The sequence below is a fragment of the Malania oleifera genome, chromosome 10 (assembly GCF_029873635.1).
Source record: "Malania oleifera isolate guangnan ecotype guangnan chromosome 10, ASM2987363v1, whole genome shotgun sequence".
In the NCBI taxonomy this organism is placed as follows: Eukaryota; Viridiplantae; Streptophyta; class Magnoliopsida; order Santalales; family Ximeniaceae; genus Malania; species Malania oleifera.
In genome coordinates, this window is record NC_080426.1 from 44203978 (window position 1) to 44229929 (window position 25952).

A 25952-nucleotide genomic window follows, 5' to 3' on the forward strand; every position below is an offset into this window, starting at 1 on the left:
AAAAAATAGTACATCAAACATTACAAGTTTACACAATTATGATCACAAACAATCCCATATTATTCACACATAATTATATATAGATTAAGGTATGACACCCTACCAGAATGACATACCTCAACAGCAGTCCGGCCTCTTAAAACACGTTCCTTGTCAATTCCCCATGAAAGACATTCAGGATTGCGTCTTCCCTCCCTATCTGAAAAATATATATCAGGATTGCTTCGACCAATTTCAGCCACCCAATGGGGCAGTGGAATACAGACGTCATCACCAACATTGCCTCCACATTCATGAAATGACATTACAACCTGAGAATAAACCAATTATGTCATAATATAAATAATAAAAAATTAAAATTATTCTCTGAATGTTTGAATCATGCTGGTGCATTTGTAGCCAATAAATGGAAAATACCTTAATATTACATGCCTAGACATCCATTCAATTTATGAGTGCACATCAATTCATTTCAACCTAAAAAAGGCCATCCTGGGTTTCTGTTTGTCAGAGCTATCTAAAAAGATTTGACTGTAAATAGCAACTGTTATTTATTCTTTTAAGATTTATAAATAATGATCCACTGCTACCATTATCAACATCTGGCACCATGAAACAAGATTCTGGGCAGTGAAAAAGATCCAAATTTTAAAAACATTGCATCCTCCCAAGTTCCACTCAAAATACAGGATGCTCCATCACCCTATCATGCTGGAGTAGGGCAATCTTGCACAAGAAAACTTTTGACCCATGCTAATTTCCTAAATCAGCAAGACCTGATGCTATGATGGTACATTAATTCTCACTCATTGAAATGAAAGCATTAACATACGAGCAACCAAAGAAATGCTACTATGGTTAGATTAGCAACTTGGAATATAAGGACACTTTGGGGGTAAAAGCATGGAGATAATTGACACAATGATAGAAAAATTAGCATAATTTTCCCCCAAGAAACTAAGTGTGTGGGGGAGAAAGCTAGAGAAATTGAAAAATCAGGATTCAAGCTTTGGTAGAAAACACAAAAATGGGGTGGGAATCATTGTAGAAAAAGACCTAACAAGATAGTGTGGTAGATGTTAAAAGAGTAGGGGATAAAATCATAGAAATCAAGATAGCCTTAGCCCAAGGGATAATAAATGTCATTAGTGCTTATGCTCCCAAACTAGGTTTAGAAGAAAAACTTGAAAGAAAATTATGAGAAGATATGGATAGTATTATACAAGGGATAATGGGGTTTGAGAAAACATTCACAAGAAAGGACAATAAAGGTTCTGTGAGGATACATGGAGGACATGAATATGGAGATAAAAATGATCCTGACTTAGATTTCGCCATCTCGTATGATCTTGTTACAATGAATACCTACTTTAAGAAGAGGTAAGAACGCTTAATAACCTTCAAGAGTGGACAAAATAGAAATGAAATAGATTTTTTTTCTTAACTAGGAAGGGAGATCGTTTATCATGTAAGGATTGTAAAGTTATCCCAAGTGAAAGTTTAACTACACAACATAGAGTTTTAGTGTTAGATATATATAGTAAAAAAATGGAAGAGAAATAGTAACATAAATCAATGCAGAAGTCAAGAGAATCAGGATTTGAAGGGATAAAATATTATAAATTTAAAATAAAAAGATCAAAAGGGTGATTGGACAATAGGGGATAAAGTAGACACAAACACTTTGTGGAGGAGGATGGCTAGCTCTATTAAAAATATAGCAAAATTTGGTATAAAAAAGGCAAAAATGTAGAAACATAGAAAAAATTTGAAAAGTATAAAGAGGCAAGAAATGATGCAAAAAAGGCCATTAGTGAAACTAAAGATAGAGCTTATGATAATTTATATGCTAGACTAGACACAAAAGAAGAGCAAAAAGACATATTTAAACTTGCTTGAGCTAGAGAAAGAAAATGCGAGGGCTTAGGTAATGTAAAATGTATAAAGAATGAGGATGATGATGTCTTGGTTAAAGAAGAAGACATAAAAAGGAGGTGAAGCTACTTTAATAAGTTGTTTAATGAAAACCAAATAGAAGGCTTAAACCTAGAAGTGAGAAACGAGGAAAAGGCTAAAAATCTAAAGAGAGGGGACTAAAGACTCCAACATAGCCTCACCCACCCAAGTATCTTCACAAAAATGTATGCTATTTTCATTCCCAACTTGGAAACAAGTGAAAGGATAGAATAAATGGGCTATCTGCGAAATGAATTTTCAAGGACTTACATGAGAAGCACATCCACTTCCTCTAGTATCCCACCCATTTTGGTGGAGCTATCTTAGAAACTTCATCCTCTATAATCAAAGTAGCATCTAGAGTGGGTCAACCACCCCACAAAACCAAATATTGATGAAAACCAGCCCCAGGAGAGCCAATAAACTCATTCTATGGAATAGCCTCGATTGCATCCTATGGTTGAGAAAGGGTGTGCCTCATGGACTGCAGAACCTGCACGAGCACTAGAAGACAAGGCAGTAGGCTTTGAGGTGCCCAAGTATGGCATCAATCCTACAAAATGAAAATAAGCCCGCTGATTGCAAATCTAGTATGCATTAGATCCAAATTTCCTAATGACGGAGAATGGGACAATGGCCTGATACTTGGAATAGCCTCGATTGCATCCTATGGTTGAGAAAGGGAAAGTGCCTCGTGGACTGCAAAACCTGCATGAGCACTAGAAAGACAAGGCAGTAGGCTTTGAGGTGCCCAAGTATGGCATCAAATCCTCTACCATGATAAGCCTGATGATTGCAAATCAAGTATGCATTAGACCCAAATTTCCTAATGAAGGAGAATGGGACAATGGCATGGGCATCTTCTGAAAGCATTGTTGGGATAGGATTCAGGTCAGATGCAAATTTATAATCCATATTACTCACGGCAAGTTTATGGCCAACCAGAGTTGCGAGAAATCACCCTGGGGGGGGGGGGGGGGGTGGGGGGGGAGGAAGGGGGCAGTGACAATTTGTAAACTGGATTGCATGATCCAGATTGTGGATCCTCAGCAATTTGAAATGAAGACAAAAGCAAGGGAATGGCAAGTAATACTTACCTGTGGCTGTGACTTTCGATTCTAGTAATATTCAGTAATTCTCCAGAAAAAAATTGATTTTCTAGCAGCTATTGAAGATTAAAATCTCTTCTTGACTCCAGCACTAACATGCATATTTCAGGCAGAGAAAGCAAGAAGAGAGTGAAAAGCCTTGCTTCAAAGGACTGCTTACAATAACAACCTTGCTTCTTTAGAGTCAAATTCAAGACAATGCATAGGAATATTCATTTTTTTTTTCTCAATCTACTCAGCACGGTGCCCTCAATTTGTTCATATGCATCCTTGTGCTCGTTACTTATCAGTACATCTTTAATCTCACCAGGTATGCTATCCATTCCCTTGTAAATTTCTCCAGTGAATGGCCCATTTTATTATTAAGATAGGTTAGGTAACATCCAAAATGTTTTGCACCTCATTCCAAAAGTCATCATTCCCTATATATTGTGTAATACTGTAACCAAAGCAGCAGCTTTTGTATGTTCATCACCATTCTTCATCCATTCCTTTCACGAGTTTCAAAACCACAGCTGTAGCTAAGGCATCCCTCACATCATCAAGATGTTCTAACATTGCAAAACATGATGCAAATCTTCGCTTAGCAACTTCGACTTACTTCAAATAGGCTCTGGAATTAGTGAATGCATGTGAATGATTAATAAAAACTTGATATTTTTTTTAAAATTCTTATACAAAAGAAGGGACTTCATAAACCTAGGTCTTCTGTTAATAGCTGCCACCATTTGGAAAAATTAGGGATTCCTAAGCACAATGAACAGAACCCTATTTGTAAAAATTACTAATACAATTGATGTATCAACTGATTGTCAACCAAAAAAATATGCAAGTAGACTTGTATTTTATATTTTAGCAACAAAATGAGTTTTGAGTGGTTCAATGCAGATAAAACACCTTCTACTTCTACCTTCTCACATATGTTTCCAAATTCTGTGCAGTCTTCCAACAATATTGGACATCCTCTAACTTCAGCCTCGTTTCCAAGAATCAAATGTGTGTGACTGCAAGCGTCTGAAAACTTCCCAATACTTACACTCCCAGTGCTGAGCATCCAAGGGATTTTTCTACTTGCAGCCCCTTCAACAAAACCTCCTCCAGCAGAGCTTACAGTTGGGTTAACTCATTTATTTCAGTTGTACAGAATTATTTGATGTTAACTCAATTTCTTCTTCTTCTTCTTCTTTTTCTTCTTCTTCTTCTAGGAGCTTCTATTATTGTTTTGAGGACTTCTTTTGTTTTTCTTAAAGAGAAATCCACAGATGGCTAGGTAAATTGTTCCTGTAATTTGAGTGAGGGTTGTGTAGAGTGTGGCACACCCTACCAAGTTTGTTATTGATTAAATACTTAAAAAGAATTGCATTAACAAAATTAGCATGTGACAGTTATTTACAAGTGTTTTAAGTTGACCAAGTATATATCTCATACATAATAGGAATCTTTTAGGTTTCTTATATAAATAACAATTCTTGTGCTCCTAAAAACCCCTCCTCTTTTTACTACAGTTCTCTGCTACCCATTTAGGCAGACATGTTGATGGAGTTAGATTACCACTTTACCTAAAAGCTTAAGCTATTAGGTTCTGGGCCAACCATGTATATCAAGCTTTAATACTCCCCAACATGTGCAGCCCGACAGCACATGGCGAGATAAACACACAATCAATAGCACCTAGGATAGGGAACATAATAATTTTTTTAAACACCACACAGTAAGCGCAGGCAACAAGACTAGAACCTAGGACCTCCTAGTAACTAGCTGTGATACTATAGAAATGTGGAAAAGAAAACAGAATATTCTACTCACGTATGAAAAAGATTACATTGCCTTTAACTAGGGATATTTACAACCTACTGAAAATATAGTATCCTATTTAAAATGGAAAGCAGTTTAATAAGAAAGACTATCTACAGAATCGGGTAACATGCTACCCAAACCCCCTAGGATCGTGGAATCAAAAATAGCTAACAAATCAACTGACTTGTTAGCTGTAAATCTCCTAAAGATCAGCCTCTAATAAAGGCTGACAGATATCTAATAATTCTACACTCCCCCTCAAGTTGGGCTGTAAATATTGATTAGGCCCAACTTGGAAGTCAGATCAACAAAATTCTTTCTTGGCAGAGCCTTGGTAAGGATATTGGCTGTTTGGAGACATGTAGGCACATACAACATCTTGATTATTCCTTCTTATATTTTTTCTTCTATGAAATGTCTATCAATCTCCACGTGTTTTATTCTAACATGATGCACTGGGTTCTTTGCAATGTTGATGGCTGACTGATTGTCATAGAACATCTTCATGGGTTCTTCACCTGAAACCTTTAATTCCTTTAGACACCTTCTTAGCCATATTCCTTCACAGATGTCGTGTGCCATTGCCCTGAATTCAGCATGCACTGCTTCTTGACACAACTGATTACTTCTTACTTTGTCATGTAACTAGGTTTCCCCACACATATGTGCAATACCCAGAAGTTGACCTTTGATCATGTATTGATCCTGCCCAATCTGCATCACTGAATACTTCAATATCTCTTCTCAAAAAATGATCGTTTACTTGGTGTTAGCTTCATATATCGTAGGATTCTATAAACTGCCCCCACATGTTCTTCATTGGGATTGGTCATGAATTGACTCACCATACTAACATAGAAGCCAATATCAGGTTGGGTGTGAGATAAATATATAAGTTTTCCAACTAGTCTTTGATATTTGCCTTTATCCACTAGTGCACTATCTTCCTTAGCTCCTAGTTTGTTTGTTGAAATCCATAGGAGTATCTGCTGGCTTGCATCCGAGCATCTCAGTCTCTTTCAAAAGATCTAAAACATATTTCCTTTGGGAGACAAAGATTCCCTTCCTTGACTGTGCCACTTCCATGCCTAGGAAGTATTTGAGATTCCATGGTCCTTGATTTCGAATTCTTTGGCTAGAAGACTTTTGAGACTACTCATTTCCTCCTCATAATCTCCCGTTAGAATGATGTCGTCCACATATACAATAAGGATAGAAATTTTTCCTTAGGAGAGTATTTAACAAATAGTGTATGATATGATTGACATTAAGAATAGCCATACCTCTTGACTACCCTTGTGAATCTCTCAAACCAAGCTCTTGGGGATTGCTTGAGCCCATATAAAGATCATCTGAGTTTGTAGACTTTGTTGTGTGTAGCTTGTGTCTCGAATCCAAGAGGAATTTCCATGTAGACTTCTTCAGCTAGGTCTCCAAAGAGGAAGGCATTCTTGACATCTAGTTGGTGAAGATGTCAGTCTAAATTTGCTGCCAAAGATAAGAGGACCCGCATTGTATTTAACTTGGCTACAGGGGAAAATGTCTCTTCCTAGTTGATTCCATATGATTGAGTGAATCCCTTTGCTACCAGTCGAGCTTTAAATCGGTTAACACTTCCATCTTCATTGTATTTCGCATTGAATATCCATTTGTAACCTACTGGACGTTTTCCAGTTGGTAATTCTGTGATCTCCCATTTCCTTTCTAATGCACTGATTTCTTCCCAGACAATAGAATTCCATTCAGGTGTACCGAGAGCCTCTTGTATGTTATTAGGAACCTAGATTTTGTTGAGGTTGGCAACAAAAGATCTAAAATTCGATGACAGCCCCTAATATGACACAATAGTGTATATTCGGTGTTTTGTGCATGATCTCACACCTTTTTCTCGCAGCAATAGGACAATCACTATCATCATTAGTTAACTCATTAAGGGAAGTCTTGGAATTAGAGCTACCTGGTAAATTTTCACTTGATCCAGGGCTCAGATCAGACCCTTGGATTTGCTCAAGGGATGCTTGTTGTTTTATCTCCTTTTGGTTCCTTTTCCTCCGTGAATAGTAATCAACTCATCATTTTTTGTTGGTTCACTTGGTTGAATAGTGTCCAAATGCTGATGTTTCATAGGAGATTCTAAGAAGGGATGTGAAGGAGAAATGGAGTCAGTAGTTGGAATAGATTTAGAAATTTGTGATAGGTGAGAAGGGCCAGAATCAGAAGAAGAGTGAGATAACTCTTCAATATCCCAAAGCTGGAATTCCCACGTAATCTCCCCCTGAATTTCAGATTTGGGGTAATATGGTTGTTGCTAAAAAAAGGTGACATCCATGGAGTGATAATATCTTTTAGTAGCTGGTGAATAGCATTTATAACCCTTTTGGTTTGGAGAGTACCCGAGAAAAACGCACTTAAGGGCTCTAGGATCAAGTTTACCCCGGTGTTGACTATGAACATGAACAAAAGCTGAGCACCCGAATACTTTGAAGGGAATAGTGGAGATGAGTTGAGTATTAGGAAAGGACTGAAGTAGAGTTTGATAGGGAGTTTGGAATTTGAGAACGAGAGAGGGCATCCTGTTTATGAGGTAGGCTGCAGTAAGAATGGCTTCACCCCAAAAGTGTTTCAGTACATGTGTAGAGAAAATGAGGGAGCGGGCAAAATCTAGTAGGTGCCGGTTTTTTCTTTCAACAATTCTATTTTGCTGTGGAGTGTCAACACAAGAACTTTGGTGTATTATACCTTGACTTAAGAGATAATCATCAAGAATGGATTTGAAATATTCTTTGGCATTATCAATTTTCACAATCTGTATTTTTACTTGGAATTGTGTTTGGATCATGGTGTTAAAATTTTTGAAAGTCTAACCTGTCTCTGAATTTTTTTTCATGAGGAACATCTAGGTAAGTCTAGTGTGATCATCTATAAAAAGATATAAACCAACGAGATCCAGTAATATTCTTGATCCTAGATGGCCTCCACATATCACTATGAATCATTGAAAAGGGTTGGGATGCTATGTAGGGTTGGTTGAGAAAAGAGTTGCGAACATGTTTTGAAAATTGACACATCTCACACTGAAAATCATTTGGATTTTTATTATTGAATAATAAAGGAAAGAGTTTCTCGAGATAAACAAGAAATTTTGATTTCCTAACCTATAGTGCCACAACATAATTGCACTATCATTATTAGAATGAATGACAGAAAAATAACTTTGACTTATAGACACTAAACAATCGGATTTGTGAGTTGTTCCTTGAGGAGGAGGATCATTAACCTCGAGAAGATAGAGCCCCGAACACATCTTAGCACTGCCAATCGTCTTTCCCGAATCCAAGACCTGAAATTCACACATATTTGGGAAAAATTTAGAAGCACAATTGAGATCCCGAGTGAGTTTACTAATAGAAAATAAATTGCAATCCAAATTTGGCACTCATAGAATTGAGTTGAGTGTTAGGTTCTCTAAAATTTTTACAAAACTAGTACTAGCCACCTTTGAGAGTGAACCATCTGCTATCCTGACTGTTAAATTTTCATGACAAGGACTACAAGTCTAAAAAAAATTTCTATCTCTGGTCGTATGGTCCGATGCTCCTGAGTCTATAATCCACAGACCTAGCTTCTCCTTTTTAACATTAAGAGCACTTAAAAAATTACCTTTGTGTGCCAAAGAACCGGTACCAACCATAGTAGTAGGGGCTGCTGAAGATTGGCTGAACAATTTCTGCAGTAATTCTAATTGCACCTTGCTGAAGAGACTGGGCTTGGGTGGTGTTGGTTTTTCATCTACCAAGACGAAATTTCCCCGTCTTTCTCTGTCGTTGGCAAAGCAGGAAGGTTTCCAATCTGCGGGTTTACCATGGATTTTCCAGTAGGTGTCCTTGGTGTGACCAGGACGTCGACAATGGTCACACCACGGTCTCCCTTTCTTCGGTCTACTGTCACTGTTGTTAAATGGATTTCCTCAAACCGCAAGGGCTGAACTCTCCAGGTTTGTTGCAGAATCTTGAGGGCCCATCATTATCTTATTTCAACTCTCCTCTCAGAAAACTTCTAAAAACGCTTCTCGGATATTTGGCATTGGTTTGGATCCTAGGATTCTTCCTCGTACTTCATCAAGATTTTTATTTAATCCAATCAGAAATTTGTATATTCTTTTCTTTTCAACAATTTGTTTATACTTGATTCCATTTTGGGACAGCTCCAATAGTGCTCCTCAAATAAGTCCAGCGGTTGCCAATAGCGGTTGAGGGTGTTGAAGTATTGGGTCACTATTAAATCTTCTTGGCGTAAGTCATGGAGAACACTTTCCATCTCAAATAATTCATATGTATTCTCATTGTTAGAATATGTTTCCTTGGTAGCTTCCCAAATCTCCATCGCTGTTCTGTAGAGAAGAAAATTTTCTCCAATGTCCTTTGTCATGGAATTAATGAGCCATGACATGACCATGTTACTTTCCGATTTCCATGTTTTGAACTTTGCATCATCCTTGCTTGGTTGGGCTGCAACTCCTGAGAGATAATCATCCTTTCCCTTTCCGCATATAAACATCATCACGGAATGGGACCATTGGAGATACTTATTCCCATTAAGTTTGTGTCTTGTAATGGGCATTAGGCTGCTATCTGAACTGCTGCTATTGCCTGAGACCGTGGCTTCCTGATTGGTGGTGACGTCTGAGACTGAAGAGGTGGAGTCGCGTCTCCCGGTGGCCATACCATATTTGATCATATGGGAAGATTAGGGTTCAGAGGATGCTCTGATACCATGTTGAAATGTGGAAAAGAAAACTGAATATCCCACTCACGTATGACAAAGATTACATTCCCTTTAAATAGATGATAATTCTCATCTAATTACTAGGGATATTTACAACCTACTGAAAATAGAATATCCTACTTAAAATGGAAAGCAGTAAAATAAGAAAGACTATCTACAGAATTGGGTAACATGCTACTCAAATCCCCTAGGATCATGGAACCAAAAATAGCTAACAAATCACAGTGATTTAGTAGCTGTAAATCTCCTAAAGATCAGCCTCTAATAAAGGCTGACAGATGTCTAATAATTCTAAAGATACCATGTTAGATTACGACTTTATCTAAAAGCTTAAGCTATTAGGTCGTGGGCCAACAATGTATATCAAGCTTTAATAGATGGATTGTGTGGTGTATTCACAATCCACTGCAATAGTCGAAGATAAGTACATAGAAAGAAGACTACATGGGTTTAACAAATAATCTTGATTGTGTGGTGTATTCATGGGTTTTGAAAGTTTAATATGTACACCATCAACAAATAGTAAGGATTTTATAGAGATCTTCATTAAACAGAATTAGCTCTCTTTAAATCTCTTTGATTTTGTTCCTAAAGTCCATCCCCTATCTTCCCTTTCCCTCTCTTCTTTATGCAAAACAACTCTCTCTATTAATTCAAATTAAAAAACTTACATCCAATCCTTCGTTCCTATGCATGGTCTATGGCATGCTGTCCAAGGCTTGCAGGATGTCCGAGTTGGAACAGTGAAGAACCATTGTTCTTCAAGAGTTGCTGGAAAATAAAAATTTTTTGGAATATCAATGAACATGGCTTGAATTGCAACTAATGGGCAAATATTACTTGCTTTTCCTAATCATATTCTGTGTTTGGAATGCTGATATCTTCATTTACAGTCGCAAATGATCTGCAATCTGGATCATGCAATCTGGTCATGTAATCCAGATTGCAGATCACTGCCACCATAGCAATTTCTAGTAACTCGGTGGTAAAAATGTGGAATGCAGCTGAACCATCACGAGCATTCATTCAACACTATTGAACCAAGGAATTAAACTACTTAACTGCCCAAACCTGATACATATAAATATGAGGCTTCAAGATGTTTAAAGGAGACAAATAGGAGCCCTAGTAGGATCTCCCCTCTGCAGGTAAAATGGGTTCGAAGGTTGGAGTTCTGTCTCTAGGTTTTTTCAATTGACGCCCTGATTAATTATTTCTGAGCTGGGCAGGTTGGAGTTCTTTCTCTTGGTACAAGTGCCTTTGATTCCCACTTAATGGCTTTCTATTCAGCCAATCTGTGGAGATTTACTGCTATATATTTATATAAAATTATGGAGATTTACCCTCCAATACTAGACACTTTCCATCAGCATCTAGAAATTAATCCTAGGTTTTTTGGTTTCAGGTTTGTATTTTTCATCACATACAAATTCCAAAAATCAACAGTTAAATCCATTTGAACTGAGATGGAGAATTTCAGTCAGTTTTTAATTTCCTTTTATTATTGCGGTATACTCTTTTCTGTACCATTATTTATTTTTGTATGTTCGATCTCAATGAGCTCTTCCAGTTTTTTTTTAGTAAGTTTTTTCACAGCTTTTGTGAACTAGTTCCTTCATATGTATGCAATTAAACTAAAAAATTGATCACTGGTATAGTATAAACCCCAAATTGCAGAAGCAATAAGCTCCACCAGTAACACAGAAACATAAAACTCACCTGCAACTTAAGTTTAAGCTCACGCACAATCTGGAAGAGCCTCTTGTACCCATTCCAGTTATACTCCTGTGGAGCATGTGCCTCTACAATTCCCCACCAGCAATCAACCATAACACCATCAACATTGACTGATTTCAATACCCTTAGCTGCTTTAGTAAACCATCTGGATCAACCAGTTCACACTTCATGTTTATGACACCTAGCTGTCATTCACAAAGTTCAACATGATTAAAGATTAAGATGTTTGAAATTATTGTATTGATCAAGAAACTGAGTATGTTAGCTCAAAAAATAAACACAAATTATACATATAGCCAAAACCTAAAGTTGTTAACCCTTCAGCTGTACAGCTAAAAGGAGACTAAAATACTGAATTACACAAAAATGATGTACACCATCTCTGACAAGAAGCCCACATAGAACAGAGATAAATGAAGGTGTACCGAGGCAAAACTAAACCCTCTTTCTCTCCCTTGAAATAAGATGAAAAATATCAAATCAAAATAGAGGAATAAAGAAGTAAGATTACAACTCACTGGTAACATGACATAAACTGGGACATAAGGGGTGCCAGCAAAATCACGCTCCTGTAACTTTGAAGGTATGTCAACAACCTATTAAAAGAATAGAGTACAGTTTGAACAGATATATAACAATGAAAAGTACCTTACAAAAATAGCAAAATATTAGTGCCATATGCGTGAGAAATGAATAAAATTATATAAATATTGGTGCCATATGCGTGAGAAATGAATAAAATTATATAAATATTGGTGCCATATGTGTGAGAAATGAATAAAATTATATACGAATAACATAACAGTATTGATGAGATGCTGGCATGACACGCATGGCCTTTTTTATAATGAAGAATCAAAAAGATCCAATATATGAGCATCAAAGGGTGCCGACCACGGTCTTTATTTCCATGAAATTTTCAAGATTTCCTCTTTCCACTGCCCTCAGAATTGAAATGGCAATTAATTTCTGTCTCACAAAATTTCCACAAAACATCCAAAATTATTGAAATCTCAAAATTTCAGAAATTTTTTTTTTTTTTTGAAAATTTGACCATGGAATGAAATCCTTGAAATTGAAAAGAAGATTATTACAAGAAGGATATGAATGATAACTTATGGACTTTTGAAATTTTACGCAAAAATTGATATTTCATCCTAGCTACAACATTTTACCCAACTTTATAATTCTACGTAGTATATTTTCATAATAACTAACCTTTAACTGACTTATGAATTTTACTTATATTAATTGAATACGTTTAATATGATTATTGTATTACTATTATTATACCTTATATACCAAATCATGATATATTTTATTTACAATATTATAGTAATAAATATTACACTATTATTTTAGTTATAAATCTTACATTATTATGTTTATTAATGGATTCTAGTGTTTCATAAAAGGATTCCATGCTTCTACACTTTTCTATTCAGTGAGTGTGGCTCTTGGCGGGAACATATTGAACCCATCATTTGGGCTCATAATAAATTAAAAGTTGCTCCTGCAACTCTCCATCATTTTTTTTTTTTTTTTTTCAAAATCAAAATCAAATTGACATTAACATTGAAATTGCAAAAAAGTATTTTTGAAGCTTCGAAAGTTTAGTCAAAATTGAAATTGAAAAACTTGGTGCCAACCCTTCTAATGAATGGAATCATCCAACAGAAACATACAGTGCATCAATTAAAAAGTGAAAGCTGCATGGTCATGTAGCCGTGAGAAAATATATTACATATTAAACTAGCCAACTGATCATGCACCAGAAAATACTATTCATCATGTTAATAAGTAAAAGAGACAGTCAAATGTGATTAATCACAAAATGGATAACCTTGTCCGTGTCATCCAACTGTCAACAAGAAAAATTTGAAGTCTGCAACATTCAACAGGACAGGATGGTTTCTTTTCTTTTTGCTGGGAAATCAACAAGAATCTACTACTTTCTAATAGAAAGTACAAAGAGATGGGAATTGAAATCAATTGTGTGTGTGTGTGCATGTGTGTGTGTGTGTGTGAGAGAGAGAGAGAGAGAGAGAGAGAGAGAGAGACCCCTCAGAATTCAGACCTGCTTGTCATTAAGAGTATGCAATGAGCTGCAAATAAGTGGATTATTCTCTGCTTTTTCCCCTCCATCTCCAACCATGACTGAAGTCTGAGGTCGAGCATTTGTTGTTGCATCAATGGGTGACGATGGCGGCACAAAAACACTTTTCATGCGACCTGATGCATTGCACTCCATAGAGTTCTGATAACCAGGAGAGATTCCTCTGATGGGACCAGGTGGCGTTTGTTGCGGCATCATAGGTGAAGATGAAGTCAAAACTGTAGTAGAAGCACCAGCAGCAGACCTTGTCCGCTGAAAAGTTAAAAAGAAGAATTCCTCATTTGATTTTTCCGAGATTCTTAAAAGATGAAGACAATTGGACAAATGCAGAATCCATACACGAGGGGGAGAACCCAATGAAAATAGGTGCATGTCTGTATTTCTAGTTGCAGAAGCAGAAGGACAAGGACATCCTTTCAAGTTCCAGTTAAATGGGCAGTAAATTTCTTACTCATGAAGCAAAATTATTGAAAAGCTATAAATGATAAAATTTTGGCTAAAACAGAGAATCACAAAGTCAATATCTTCAAATTTCTGCGCACAAGAACCTAATCACACCAACCAGACGATTCCTTTCCTTCCCTATTCTACTAAAACCTAGAAAAGGTTGACAGTTGACATGAATGCTGAAGGTGAGCACTGAATGGATAATGTTAGCATTTAAATAAAACGAATCCTTATAAACTAACATGTATTTCAATACTGACAGGAGAATATCAAAATTGGTGTTATCTGTGACATATTACCAACATTTTCTGCTTTTTATGAGGAAATATAGTTAAATTATACAAGTTAACTAAAATGATTTAAAATGTGATCCAATCCACCTTCCACTTTCCAGCAGATACCTCAAGGAGCAGCCTCGTCTAAATGCAACTCCAACTGTCAGCCTCGTGGCTTAAGAGAGAAGTGGCAAGCAAGCTATCAGGGATGAAGCACAACATAACATTTACTGGCAGGACAGTTGCTCATATCTGTTAGTTACAGAGTCACATAAGTCCTCAAGTTGGATATGTGAGACCTAAGATTGGCCTAATCCTAACCATTGGCTTGATTTGCCCATTTTAAGATTAAGTTTCAATGGTTTAAATGTTGGATTGTCACTTTGAGTGAAAAATATTTCTTTTCTTCTCTATCTAACCAGAATACAGGCATAAGAAATACAAGGAATAGAAAGCAACATCCTTGGAGCTCCCTGTACAGCCATACACAAACCTACAACTGCCCAAAAGTACAGAAGTACCCTATAAAAAATAATATTTATAACACAACATCATTTTTCTTAACTGTGCACGCCACCTCCTCTTCAAAATCACAATGCAAGTGTAGAAACATTGAGAGTTTGCGAAGTAAGAATTGAAAACAGCAACAGTGAGACACTTCATGAAAAAATCAACAAGTTGTAAAGAAGAGACAAAAGGCAAGGCAATAGTGTCTGATTGAAAATGTTGATGTACAAAGTGGCAATTGTTCTTAATGTACTCATGGAAGATAGTTGCAAGTAATCTGTACAGCACTCTTGTTGTCACAAAAGAATGAAGGGGGAGATGAGAAAGAAAAACCAATATCACAGAGAAGCCACTGGATCCAGACAACAACAACAGTAGTACAAGCCAGGGCACAATACTCTGCTTTAGCAGTAGAACAAGCAACAACTGTTTGTTTCTTACCTTTTCAAGAAATAAGAGAATAATCCAAAAAATATATGAAAACACCAGCAGAGTTACAATAAAGATATCACAAGCCAAATCAGCATCAAAATATGCTTGACGCTCCAAATAAGAAGTGGAAGACAATAATAGGCTGCGAAAAAATGTGCCTTCAGCGTATCGCAAGATTCAAGTAAAGCCACTGAATGAGTACGCTTGAAGTGCAGAGGCAGGGGGTGTTTGCTCGATCTGAATGGCCTCTGAATAGAAGCTATGCCTGAACTGATTCGGTAGCTCTAAATTTCTTAAAATTTGTCTTATAGAATCAGACTTGGAAACATGTCTAATTCAGTAAATAGGAAATTCAGATGTCTCTTTCCAATTTTATTCCTTCTAAAAATTGAAAATGACAAAAAACTCAATACCCAAGCGATTAGAATTGAAATAATAAATTTTATTTTTGTATAAAAATAAATTATGTTATTTTTATTTATAACTATTTACTAAATATATGACAAGAAAATATTATTCATATTAAATTAAAAACTTCAGTTTATGTAATAGTTTATTAATTTTATCAAATATTTTTGCTCCTACGAGTTGAGAAGATTAAAATTGAAAAACAACACGTATTTAGATATTAGATGCCAAATAGTTAAAATAATTCAGTGTTCATATTTAGTTACTGGTTCAAATTCAATTCAGAATTGGTTCACAAAAATCAGTATTTAGCACTTAACACCTAATTCTACCAAACACCCTCACAAACTGACTAATAACATGAACAGAATAAGCAATCGCAGGTCAAATAACAGTGAGGTGAACCAAGCAGCCTACTAATTCACGATACAGCGTAGGATCATCCACCAGAAAACCATATATGGAGAAATGTGGTTTGCAATTCAGTAGGAGTCTCAACTATCTTAGCATCAGTGAACCAAGCACAACAAATATCTCCTTAGAATTTTTGAGTCGTGATAAAAAAGAGCCTATAGAAGATGAAGGAACCTCAATACCAAAGAAGTAACGAAAATGACCCAAGTCCTTAACCTCAAATTCATGCAAAAGATGTTTCATTTCTTCACTACCTGTGGCGTCCCAACCAGTGATGATCTTGCCATTGACATACAATAAGAGGGTAACTAAGCAAAGAGCAGAATGAGGAACAAAAATAGCAGGGTTCCAGGCTTGAGGAGCTTGCTTAGGGCCATAAAGACAGTGATGCAAGCTACAAATATAACCAGAAGGATGAGAAGGGCTAAGAGGACAATATGCATACCTTTTCATCAATATGTCCATGTATGAGTGTGTTCTTAACATCCAGCTAGTAGAGGGGCCAATCACTTACCAGTCCAAGAACATTCAAAGCACTAACAGTAGTCATTTCAGCAACAAGAGCAAATGTTTCTTTATAGTTAACACTTAACACCGTACTCCAGAATCCGGAGAGAGCCATTTAGCCACCAAATGAGCTTTATAACGCTCGAGAACCATGATACTTCATTTAGATCTTGTACACCCATTAGCATCCCATAACATTTATACCCTCAGGTACAAGAATTAATAAAGAGCATCAAACTAATCTTGCATTGCATACATTCAATTAAGATCAGTACATGCTTCCTTATAAGAGTGAAGCTCAGATAAGAGTTCTACGGTAAGAACAAAATGCATTTACTTAGGATAAGGGATAGAAATAGGCACATTAGGGCTCATGGAGAGAGATGGGAAAAATTGATGTTTCCAATGAGAGCAGACCAACGGAAAAGGAGGGAAAGCCAAAAAAAAACAGATATGCCATAAGGAGAAATAGAGTCAGAGTCAGGTTTGTCAGACAAATGAGGGAGATAAGAATACAAAACTGATTGATGTAAAGTCCCCAAAAGACTCATGAGCAGCGATCAACATGAACAAGTCCATCCTTGAAGACATAAAAAATAGGAGGCAGTATGAGGTAATCTGGACGACATTCAAGGAAAAAACAACTGGTGAAAGGCAGCTTCTTTGATAACAGATGATAGCATCAACAACTATATTGATTGATGCCATACCCCAAGAACACGCACAAAAAAGAGTGAGCACTAAACTTATTCATTCATGTTTAGGAACTCGGAAGAACAAAACAAACTTAACTAGTAACACGAAGAAGGGGATAATTAGGTGAATGACCAAATGGATTTTCATGAGGTGAAACTGTAGAAAAAGTGGTGGGGGCATACTGTGCAAGAGTTAAACCACTTCACCCCAAAAGAAGTAGGAAAAAAACAAAAGAGCACTGGCAGCTTCAACAACATGCCTATGCTATCACTCTGCTACACTATTTTGTTCACATGAACCCGATAAGAAGATTTAGTAAAAGGCAAAGTAGTCATTTAACCAAGTTTACATCCATTACAGTCAGGAGAAGTCATTCACAGAAACACAAACATGCCACCCCCCCCCCCCCCCTCCTCCCGAAAAAAAAGAAGCTCATTAGACAAATGATCTAACCTAGAGTGCCAAAAGTAAAATTGGGAAATATTCTTGAGCAAACGAAACGACGATAATGCTCACACAAACTACACTGGTATGGGTAACAACTCTAACATGTAAAGATCACCAGCTCTACGCACAGCCTCAATCTCCTTTCTGGACTTCTAATCTTAGACAAGCCAACTAGAGGAACAAAACATCTCGTCAGAGAGTTGACTAAACGACAATAGGCTAAGAGGTATTTCTTTTTGTAATCAAAGAAATTTATAGGAAAAGGAGTAATTACAAAACAAAGAAAATAAAATAAATGCATCTTGAAGAATAAGGCATCCTCCAACGACACAACATAGCCGATCAAAGTAAACAGGAAGTAGCTAAAGCTATAAATAACTTCAGTGTAGCACAGCAAACCAATCTCTATGCAAGTCATCAAGAGCACCAAAGTGGTAGAGGGAGAGAGATCCTACCGTTTTCTCTGATCCTTCAACCTTTTTTCTCTCTCCTTTTCTTCTCTCCTCAATCTTTTTAAAGTAAATCATAAAACATTAAAAAAAAAAAAAAATTTAAGGGCGTGTTTGGTTAAGGATCGGAAATTGTGTATGAGGATGCTTGTTTCCAAAAATGAAAATTAGGGATTTTATTATGTACTATTTGTTTTGGAAATGCATTTGGTCAAGTGTATTAAAATATGTGTAGAAAAATGAGAACAATGAACTGTGTTTGGTTTAGTAAAACCAAATTCATAGGAAATACGAAAAAAGAAAACAGTGAATATATGTTTTGTTAATCAAATTCAAAAACAATTTCCAGTAATTTTTAATTATCAATTAGGAAATTACAAAATAATATTAATAATAATTATAATAATGACAATAATAAAATTAATATTTATATGGGGTTTATATACCATATTTTGTGTTCCCAATGGATCCCCAAGATTGAATCCAAAAATGTGGAAAACACCTCCAGGTCATTTCCTGCAAACCTTTATTTTAAGGGTGTTTTTTGATACGTTCTGAAAATGGTACTTCGAAAACCCCTTAACCAAACACAATTTTTGTGTATTCTTTGTATCCAGCATTTTCAGACATAGAAAACTGTACCCGAAACCTTCACCAATGACCAAACCCTAAGCCTCCATCTACTTAAACTTTTTACATTGCAAAACTCTTGAGCTAGACTGATAACTTTTCGGGTCTTAAATCAAACTTCTTAAGAATTGCTCACAAAGTCCGGTGACAGGTCACGAAACTAATTGATTCTCATAAATTGACAATTAACTTTTCCAGAAACACTCTTTTAAGTAGTCAAAAGAATTAGAAATGAACTAGGAATTACCGGAACACTCATTAATTGTGGGGAATAAATGAGTATCCAACTATTGACAGTGAGGAAAAAGTGAAGTTTTTATTTACATGATAAAAATAAACTCTAGATCAGCTAAAACTTTGTCAGAGGCTGGAAAAGAAATTTTGATTAAGTCAGTTTCTTTAGCTATTGGTCAGCACCAAGTTACCATTAAACACTAACATCCTCACAAACCACAAATTTGCACGACTGTTCGAAATGTGGTACATTTTCGTTTCAGAATGCTAAATACAATCCAAATTTTTTATTCGACATTATTCCCATAACGTATTCTTTTTTATTAGTTGAAGTGGGGAATCATTGCATTGTAATTCTATTTTCAATCATTATTAATCTACTTCACAAAAAGAAAATCTCTTCTAGATTTAGAAACATCTCAACATCCTCTCCAAAATATGCAAGTGCCATTACACTTTCATCAATATCTCTATATAGGCATACCCCTAAAATTTTACATTCCAGAACATGTGCTGTGTACCATGGCCCCGTCCTATTCCATGAACCATAACTTTTGTGTTCTAGGTAACATAGGTCAGCGCATTGTGAGTTTTTTTTTTTTTCCATTCCCTGCCAGAATAATAAATAGTACTTCTAAGGTGAAAAAGGATTTTTCAGGAATTGTGATACTGAGGAAAATCTGAGTGCTACATTAAATTGGGATACCGTATCTCTGCATAAATCTCTAGGAGGCTTACGTTAAGTTGTTAACACGGCTATTGCAGCCACGTTGGCTGGTAAAAATTTAATGGATGAAGTTAATATTTAGGTGAAAATGATAGAAACAGATATCAGAGTCTGGATGATGAAGCAATTGCAGAAGTACTAAAATTAAGTTGGGTAATATTTATTGGAATCCAAGGAGTTGCACATTGTGTTATGGAAAATGACCAATGGATAGAGGGGAAATCAGCTGTTTGGTGAAAGAGAATATCAAGTTTCATTTAGCATTTCGAATGCCCAACTTCCAGCTCAGCTCCTACCAAAATGAGTTCAAGACATCATAGAACAGTGTATTCTAAAATTCAAGACATCATAGAACTGTGCATTCTATCAAGAACATCTACTTTATGTTAGAAAACTTTACCTAAAAGCTTAAGTTGTTAGGTTCTAGGCCAACAATGTATATCAAGCTTTAACACTCCCCCACATGTTCAGCTTGACAGCACGTGGAGATATAAACACACGATAGATAACACCCGTTATAGGGAATTTAATAATGTTTTAAACACCACAAAGTAAACGCAGGCAACAAGACTAGAACTCAGGGTCTCCTGGTAATCAACTCTGATACCATGTTAGACAACCACTTTTACCTAAAAGCTTAAGCTATTAGGTTGTGGGCCAACAATGTATATCAAGCTTTAACACTTTCGAAGAAGCACCGACACCAACATCTGATCAAGGTCTTAAATTTCGATTTCAACTCAAATTTCGAAGCTCCAAAAGTATAGAAATTTTGATGGAAATTTCGATTCGTTGTCAATTTCAATTTCAATTTGAAAAAATAATGTAAATTAGTAGTAAAGCATGAAATTCTTTGTGAAACTTTAAAAATGGTTAACAAACATAATAATGTAAGTTTTAGGACTAATATATTGCAAGTTAATTACATCTATGTTGTGTATGAGGTGGAAAAGTTGTAATATAGTATGTGTAACAAACATATTCGTAAAATAATGTACATTAAACATATTGAATTAATACAAATGAAATTCATAAATCATTTAAATATTATTATTATTATACATATAATGATAATTTAGGCATGAATGGTTAAATAAAATGTTGTTGTAAGTTTATTTTTCATATAATTTCAAAAGCACTTGTAATAATAATTTGTTTCAATAAAAATAAATAAAATAAATTAAGAGAGAAATTTCAGTCACTCCTAAATCTCTCATTTGAATTCCGAGGAAATTTCATTGTATAGTTAAAAAATCGACAAGTTTTGCTAAAATATTGAGATTTAGATAAATTTCGGATGATCCGTTGAGATTTCAACGGAAATTATGCACGATGGAAATTGAATACCATTTCGATTTCGAGGGTGACAGAAACCAGAAATTTTGACAATTTCATGGAAATTTAAGACCATGCATCTGATATGGACATGACACGATAATGATACATCAAAGCAAGGATGCAGCATTTATTTATTTTAAAACTACATATTTGGGCCTATTTAGTATTGGGTTTTTTTTCCCCTTTTTAGATGCAAAATATTGAGGTAAAGCAAACTTGGGATGAATCATAGGCATTATTAATGCACATTGTATCAATAAATTTCATCTATAGTCATTGCCTAAATTCATATTTCATAATATGACACTAAACATCTGTGAAAGTAACATTAAATTAATAAAATAATCATAAAAGCATCATCAACGATGAAAGACCATCCAAGTACAAAAATATCCTAGCAACTAGCATTAAGGAGCATAAGAAAAATGGTCCAAGAACAAATAGTCACTTAGCAAAGCAAGAAAAAAGCATAAAAATCATGCTGGGCCAAGTTGGGAAGTGTTGCAATGTGTCAGAAAATACAATTAATTAATTTAATTTTCACCACATGCCAGATATGTGCCAGGTTGTATTATGTTCAACGTTTGGATACTGATAAATTTTGAAGTGTTGGTGCTTCCTAGGCAGTTTTTGCTTAACTGGGAGTTGCCATGTAGGAAGGAAAGAAAACCATGTTTAATAATGCTAGTAGTGCTAAAACAAATTGGATGTGCAAACTTAAATTTTCCAAAAAAAAAAAGCATAAAAGCCTTCCTTTTGGTTTCTCCTATGAAATATAGGTGGCATATAAGTCACTCTACTCTTAGGAGACAAAGATATAGATTATAAATTGATATTCACAAGGCCGGGCCTTGGATCAATGGTAAGGTTGCTCCTTTGTGAACGGTTGGTCACGAGTTCAAGTCCAAGGAAACAGCTTCTCTGCATAAAAGTAGTGGTAAGACAGGATACACTGTGACAACCCTCCCCCTGCCCTCACAAAGCAGGGAGCCTTGTGGCTTGGGGTGACGCCCTTTTACATTGGTATTCATGAGCCATCTTTTGGGCGCAAATCATGAGGGTAAAAAATAGAGGTGCTAAAAATGGGAAATGCAAATTTGGAGAACTTCCGTTTAATAAGGAGGATTGACCAAATTACATAAATTTCAAAAATTAATTGTTTATCAAAACTATTGGCTTGCATTAGTTTATATCTCAATAGTAGTAATTGACATAATTGTACATACACATAATTCCAACAATATGAGTTGATTTTTTTAAATTGCTCGATTTGGAACTAGTTCTGATTTCAAATTCTTAAAATTTTTATATCCAAACCCAGAACTCAAACAACACAATTTTGTCAAACTTGATTTAATCTAGGTTAGATAAAATTGGTCATTAAGTTGGCAAAGAATTGCTACCCCAGAACAAAATCATTTATTTGTGAGTTAAAATGTGTTTTAAAAGGTTTGGGATCTATTGAAGGTAATTGTATCATACATCTCCAAAAAAAAAAAGGCTTGCTTATTTCATTGGAGTCTACCGAGAAGAATCCTCAAAAGAATAGTTACCACCTTCATGAGTTTAGTGTGAATATGGGAACTAAATATCCTTGGATTTTTTGAAAGAAACAATATATCTTGGCACAGTAGATGAGCATCTTGTGTTTGTAGGAGTAAAACCACTGATAGCATTACACAACACCCCTGGGGCATGGGCAGTTAAAATTAAACTTGATACAATAACAAGAAGCCAAGGCAACTTTTTAGCCTCCATTCTTTGTGCTGAGCTGGGACATACAGTTATGACCTGGGTGATTTCTCTTCCTATGAGGTATCAATTAATAAAATGGAAGCACCAAGATATTGCAAACCAAAGATAAAACTTTTAGAATATCCACACAAAAGGAATACTAGTTTAATCACCAAATCACCCTTAGGGAAGAGTGGCGTGACTATTGACAACGTTACTTTTTTGTTGGAACTTTATTACTGCAAATAATGTAGAAATCAAAGCTATGTAAGTGTTTAAGGAAAGTAATCAATGTCTCACTTGGCTACTAAATTAGGTCATTCCTTTAAGTCCAGTGAGATTTAGAAATGCGATTCCCAATGGAAATTTTGGATATTGCTCAGCATGAGAGATGCGGTAGGGTGTCAAGCAGTGGATGGTTTGTTTCCCAAACAGAAAAAGGGGAAAAAAATCTATGTAAAATTCAGGATATTGCTTGCCATGAATGATACAACAGGGTCTTTCCTAGAGTTTATTTCTCAAACCACAAATAAAGAAAAAGAAAATCTACCACAACAATGATCTGTCTTGTAATGAAAATAAAGGCAAACGTAAGGAAATGAACAATGTGGTTTATGATAATCATACAATAAGATGTAACCAAAGATCAAGAAATGAACTACTTGGTTAATAATAGTTACACAGTAAGATGTCATAAAGGCAAATATAAGGAAATGAACAATGTGGTTTATGATAATCATACAATAAGATGTAACCAAAGATCAAGAAATGAACTACTGGATTGATAATACATATATAAGATGCCATTGCAGTTAGCTGCCTTTATTTTCCTTAACTCTTATTATATGCTTATCATAAACCACGTCGTTCATTTCCTTATATTTTGTTTTTACCCCAAGCAATTTACTCTATTGCATTTTTATTGCAGTTAACTGCCTTTATTTTCCTTAACTCTTATTGTGTGCTTATCATAAACCAAGTTGTTCATTTCCTTATATTTTGTTTTTACCCCAGGTAATTTACTCTATTGCATTTTTTTCAGTCTGCAGAAAGATTTGGAGATAAAATGCAAAAAATACAGGAAAAATGAACTATACTGTTCTCCTTCGCCCCCACATTGCTATTACACGAATCAATGATCTGCATGCCTTGAGGATTACGAAGATGAAGCTAATAATATCTATTTGAGTCACATGTGGCATCACCATGGACTCACCTCACCTAGACATCTCATACACTGAAATTACCTCACACATGGAAGTAGGTAACTCTGCATGTGTTACAAATTAGGCAGCAGAAACGATCAAATACAACAAAATCTGATATACATAAATGAAAACTGTATAATTTGTTGAACCCACTTGAAAATGAAAGCCCTGCCCTTGAGAGATAGTACCTGAGATCTTGAAGGAAAGGTAGTTCCATCTGGAAGAACAATCCATCCAGCTTCCCTTGCCAAAGCAGCAATGACATCATTAATATCAGCTCTAACCCTAAGATTATAGTTCCCATGCCTTCGAAGACCTGTCAAGATCCTTGCAGTAATTGCCCTCCTATGTCGCTCTCGTAGCTTTGTTCTCTCTTTTTCTTCTATTGGCCTTGACCTCCGTGCTCCTGCTTGGTTGCCCAATTGTTCTTGAACTGTCTGATGACGTTGAAAGCGAACACTGCTACTACTTGGCCCAATCCCCCCATCAACAGCTATGCCTGCTGGCGCTGCAATATTCTTCTCATCCTCATCATCATCCTCATCTTCTTCTTCTTCTTTCACATCCATCTCCATATCTTCCTCCTCATCCTCTTCACTTGTTCCAACCAACTTATGCAACTCTTCCGCCATAATACCTTTTTGTATGCTACACTCGTGCTCCTAATTATACTACTCTGATGATTCAAAAATTTTCCGCTTCAAATGTATTCATGCACAAAATGTGAACACAGACAGCCAACTCCTTGTAGTCTGTATGGACATCAGATGATATAGAATAAACTTCTCTAATTTTCCTGATAATTCTGTACCATAATGTCAAAAAGTTTGTAGCAGGGTGATTCTACAGTTTCTTGGGAACAATTAAACTTTAAATGAACTTACATCTCTATCACTTTAAACCGACCAAACTATAGGTAAAAGAGAGAACTGTTTTTGCTCTGACAGAAAATTAGTTCTTGGAAATACTTCAGAGCAATTTTTTCTTTAGAGGCTCAATTATATCTTTGTTCATTTTGACAAAAAGAGTCTGCAATTAGGTGACAGCAAACATTTTATGTTTTATCGACAAACTCATGAAAAATTCATGAGTTCTTTTTTTTCCTTTTTTTTTTTTTTTGTTTTCCAGTTAGCTTCATAAAAATGAAAGTCTTTTTCACACATAAAGTTTACGTTTTGGCGGGGAATGATTCTTTCAGGGGGTATTTTCCAACAAATCAATAAAGCCTTAGAGAAATTAATTAAGCCTTCACTTTCGTCCTTATTGCTAGGGGAAAAAAATCAGTCAAAACAAACAAAGCTAGAACAAAAGTTCAAGTTTCGCCATCTTAATTACCTTATTGTTCTAGCTTGGGCAATACCACCAACGCTCAATTCTCATGACAAACCCCGCTTCTAGAAATCCGACACTTCAAAAGCACATAATCTAGCTCTATATTCAAAAATTCAGCTCCCTTCTTCAATCAGAGCTCAAACACATGAACTCTCCACCCTCAAATCAACAGGAAAAACGCTAAAGCTTCGAAGAACAGATTTATCTCCTTTCCCCTAAAGCCAAATCCCAGCACCGAGTTTATTCCCGAGGGAAACGGATTTTCCGGCAGCCGGCTCGGAGGTCCGGCGCGGAATATCGGCGAGTCTAGGATGGTCCCGGCGAGCGTGCTGCCGGAGCAGACGATGGGGGCGGTGATGGTGGTCCGGCGAGCGCGGGGGTGTCCGGCCGGCGAGAGGCGAGGAGTGTGCGAGCATGCGAGGGCTAGGGTTTGTCACGCGTGTGGAGGGGGGCGAGCGTGCTTGCGTTTATGGATTGGCACGAATGACGTGTGATGGGGGAGGGGAGGTGGATCCTACGGACGTGTGAGAGGACACGTGTCGCACGTGCCGGGAGCGGGGATAGCGGACACGAGATGGGTGTGTGGGTTTGTCGTAAGGGCCACACAGGCGTGACCAAGATTTGGGTCAGAAGCCGTTACGTTACGTGTTTTTGTCTGAAAGCCTG

The 25952-nt window shown here is 36.2% G+C and overlaps 1 protein-coding gene across 3 annotated transcripts in view; it reads right to left on the reverse strand.

The window, feature by feature from the left end:
• Window positions 1–25821, reverse strand: part of LOC131166268 (beta-amylase 7-like) — a 37501-nt gene extending 11680 nt beyond the window's left edge. The window contains exons 1-6 of one of the 3 annotated variants that reach the window (XM_058124666.1): window positions 25290–25821; window positions 24143–24706; window positions 13463–13753; window positions 11904–11981; window positions 11367–11570; window positions 117–311 (exon numbers count right to left, since the gene is read on the reverse strand). In XM_058124666.1, coding sequence (XP_057980649.1) covers window positions 117–311; window positions 11367–11570; window positions 11904–11981; window positions 13463–13753; window positions 24143–24586 — 1212 coding nt within the window. In that variant the 5' untranslated portion in view covers window positions 24587–24706; window positions 25290–25821. Of the gene's footprint in view, window positions 1–116; window positions 312–11366; window positions 11571–11903; window positions 11982–13462; window positions 13754–18089; window positions 18176–24142; window positions 24760–25289 lie in introns of those variants that run through there. The other 2 variants (XM_058124665.1, XM_058124667.1) reach the window with 2 other exon arrangements.
• Between the last annotated feature and the right edge of the window lie 131 nt (window positions 25822–25952).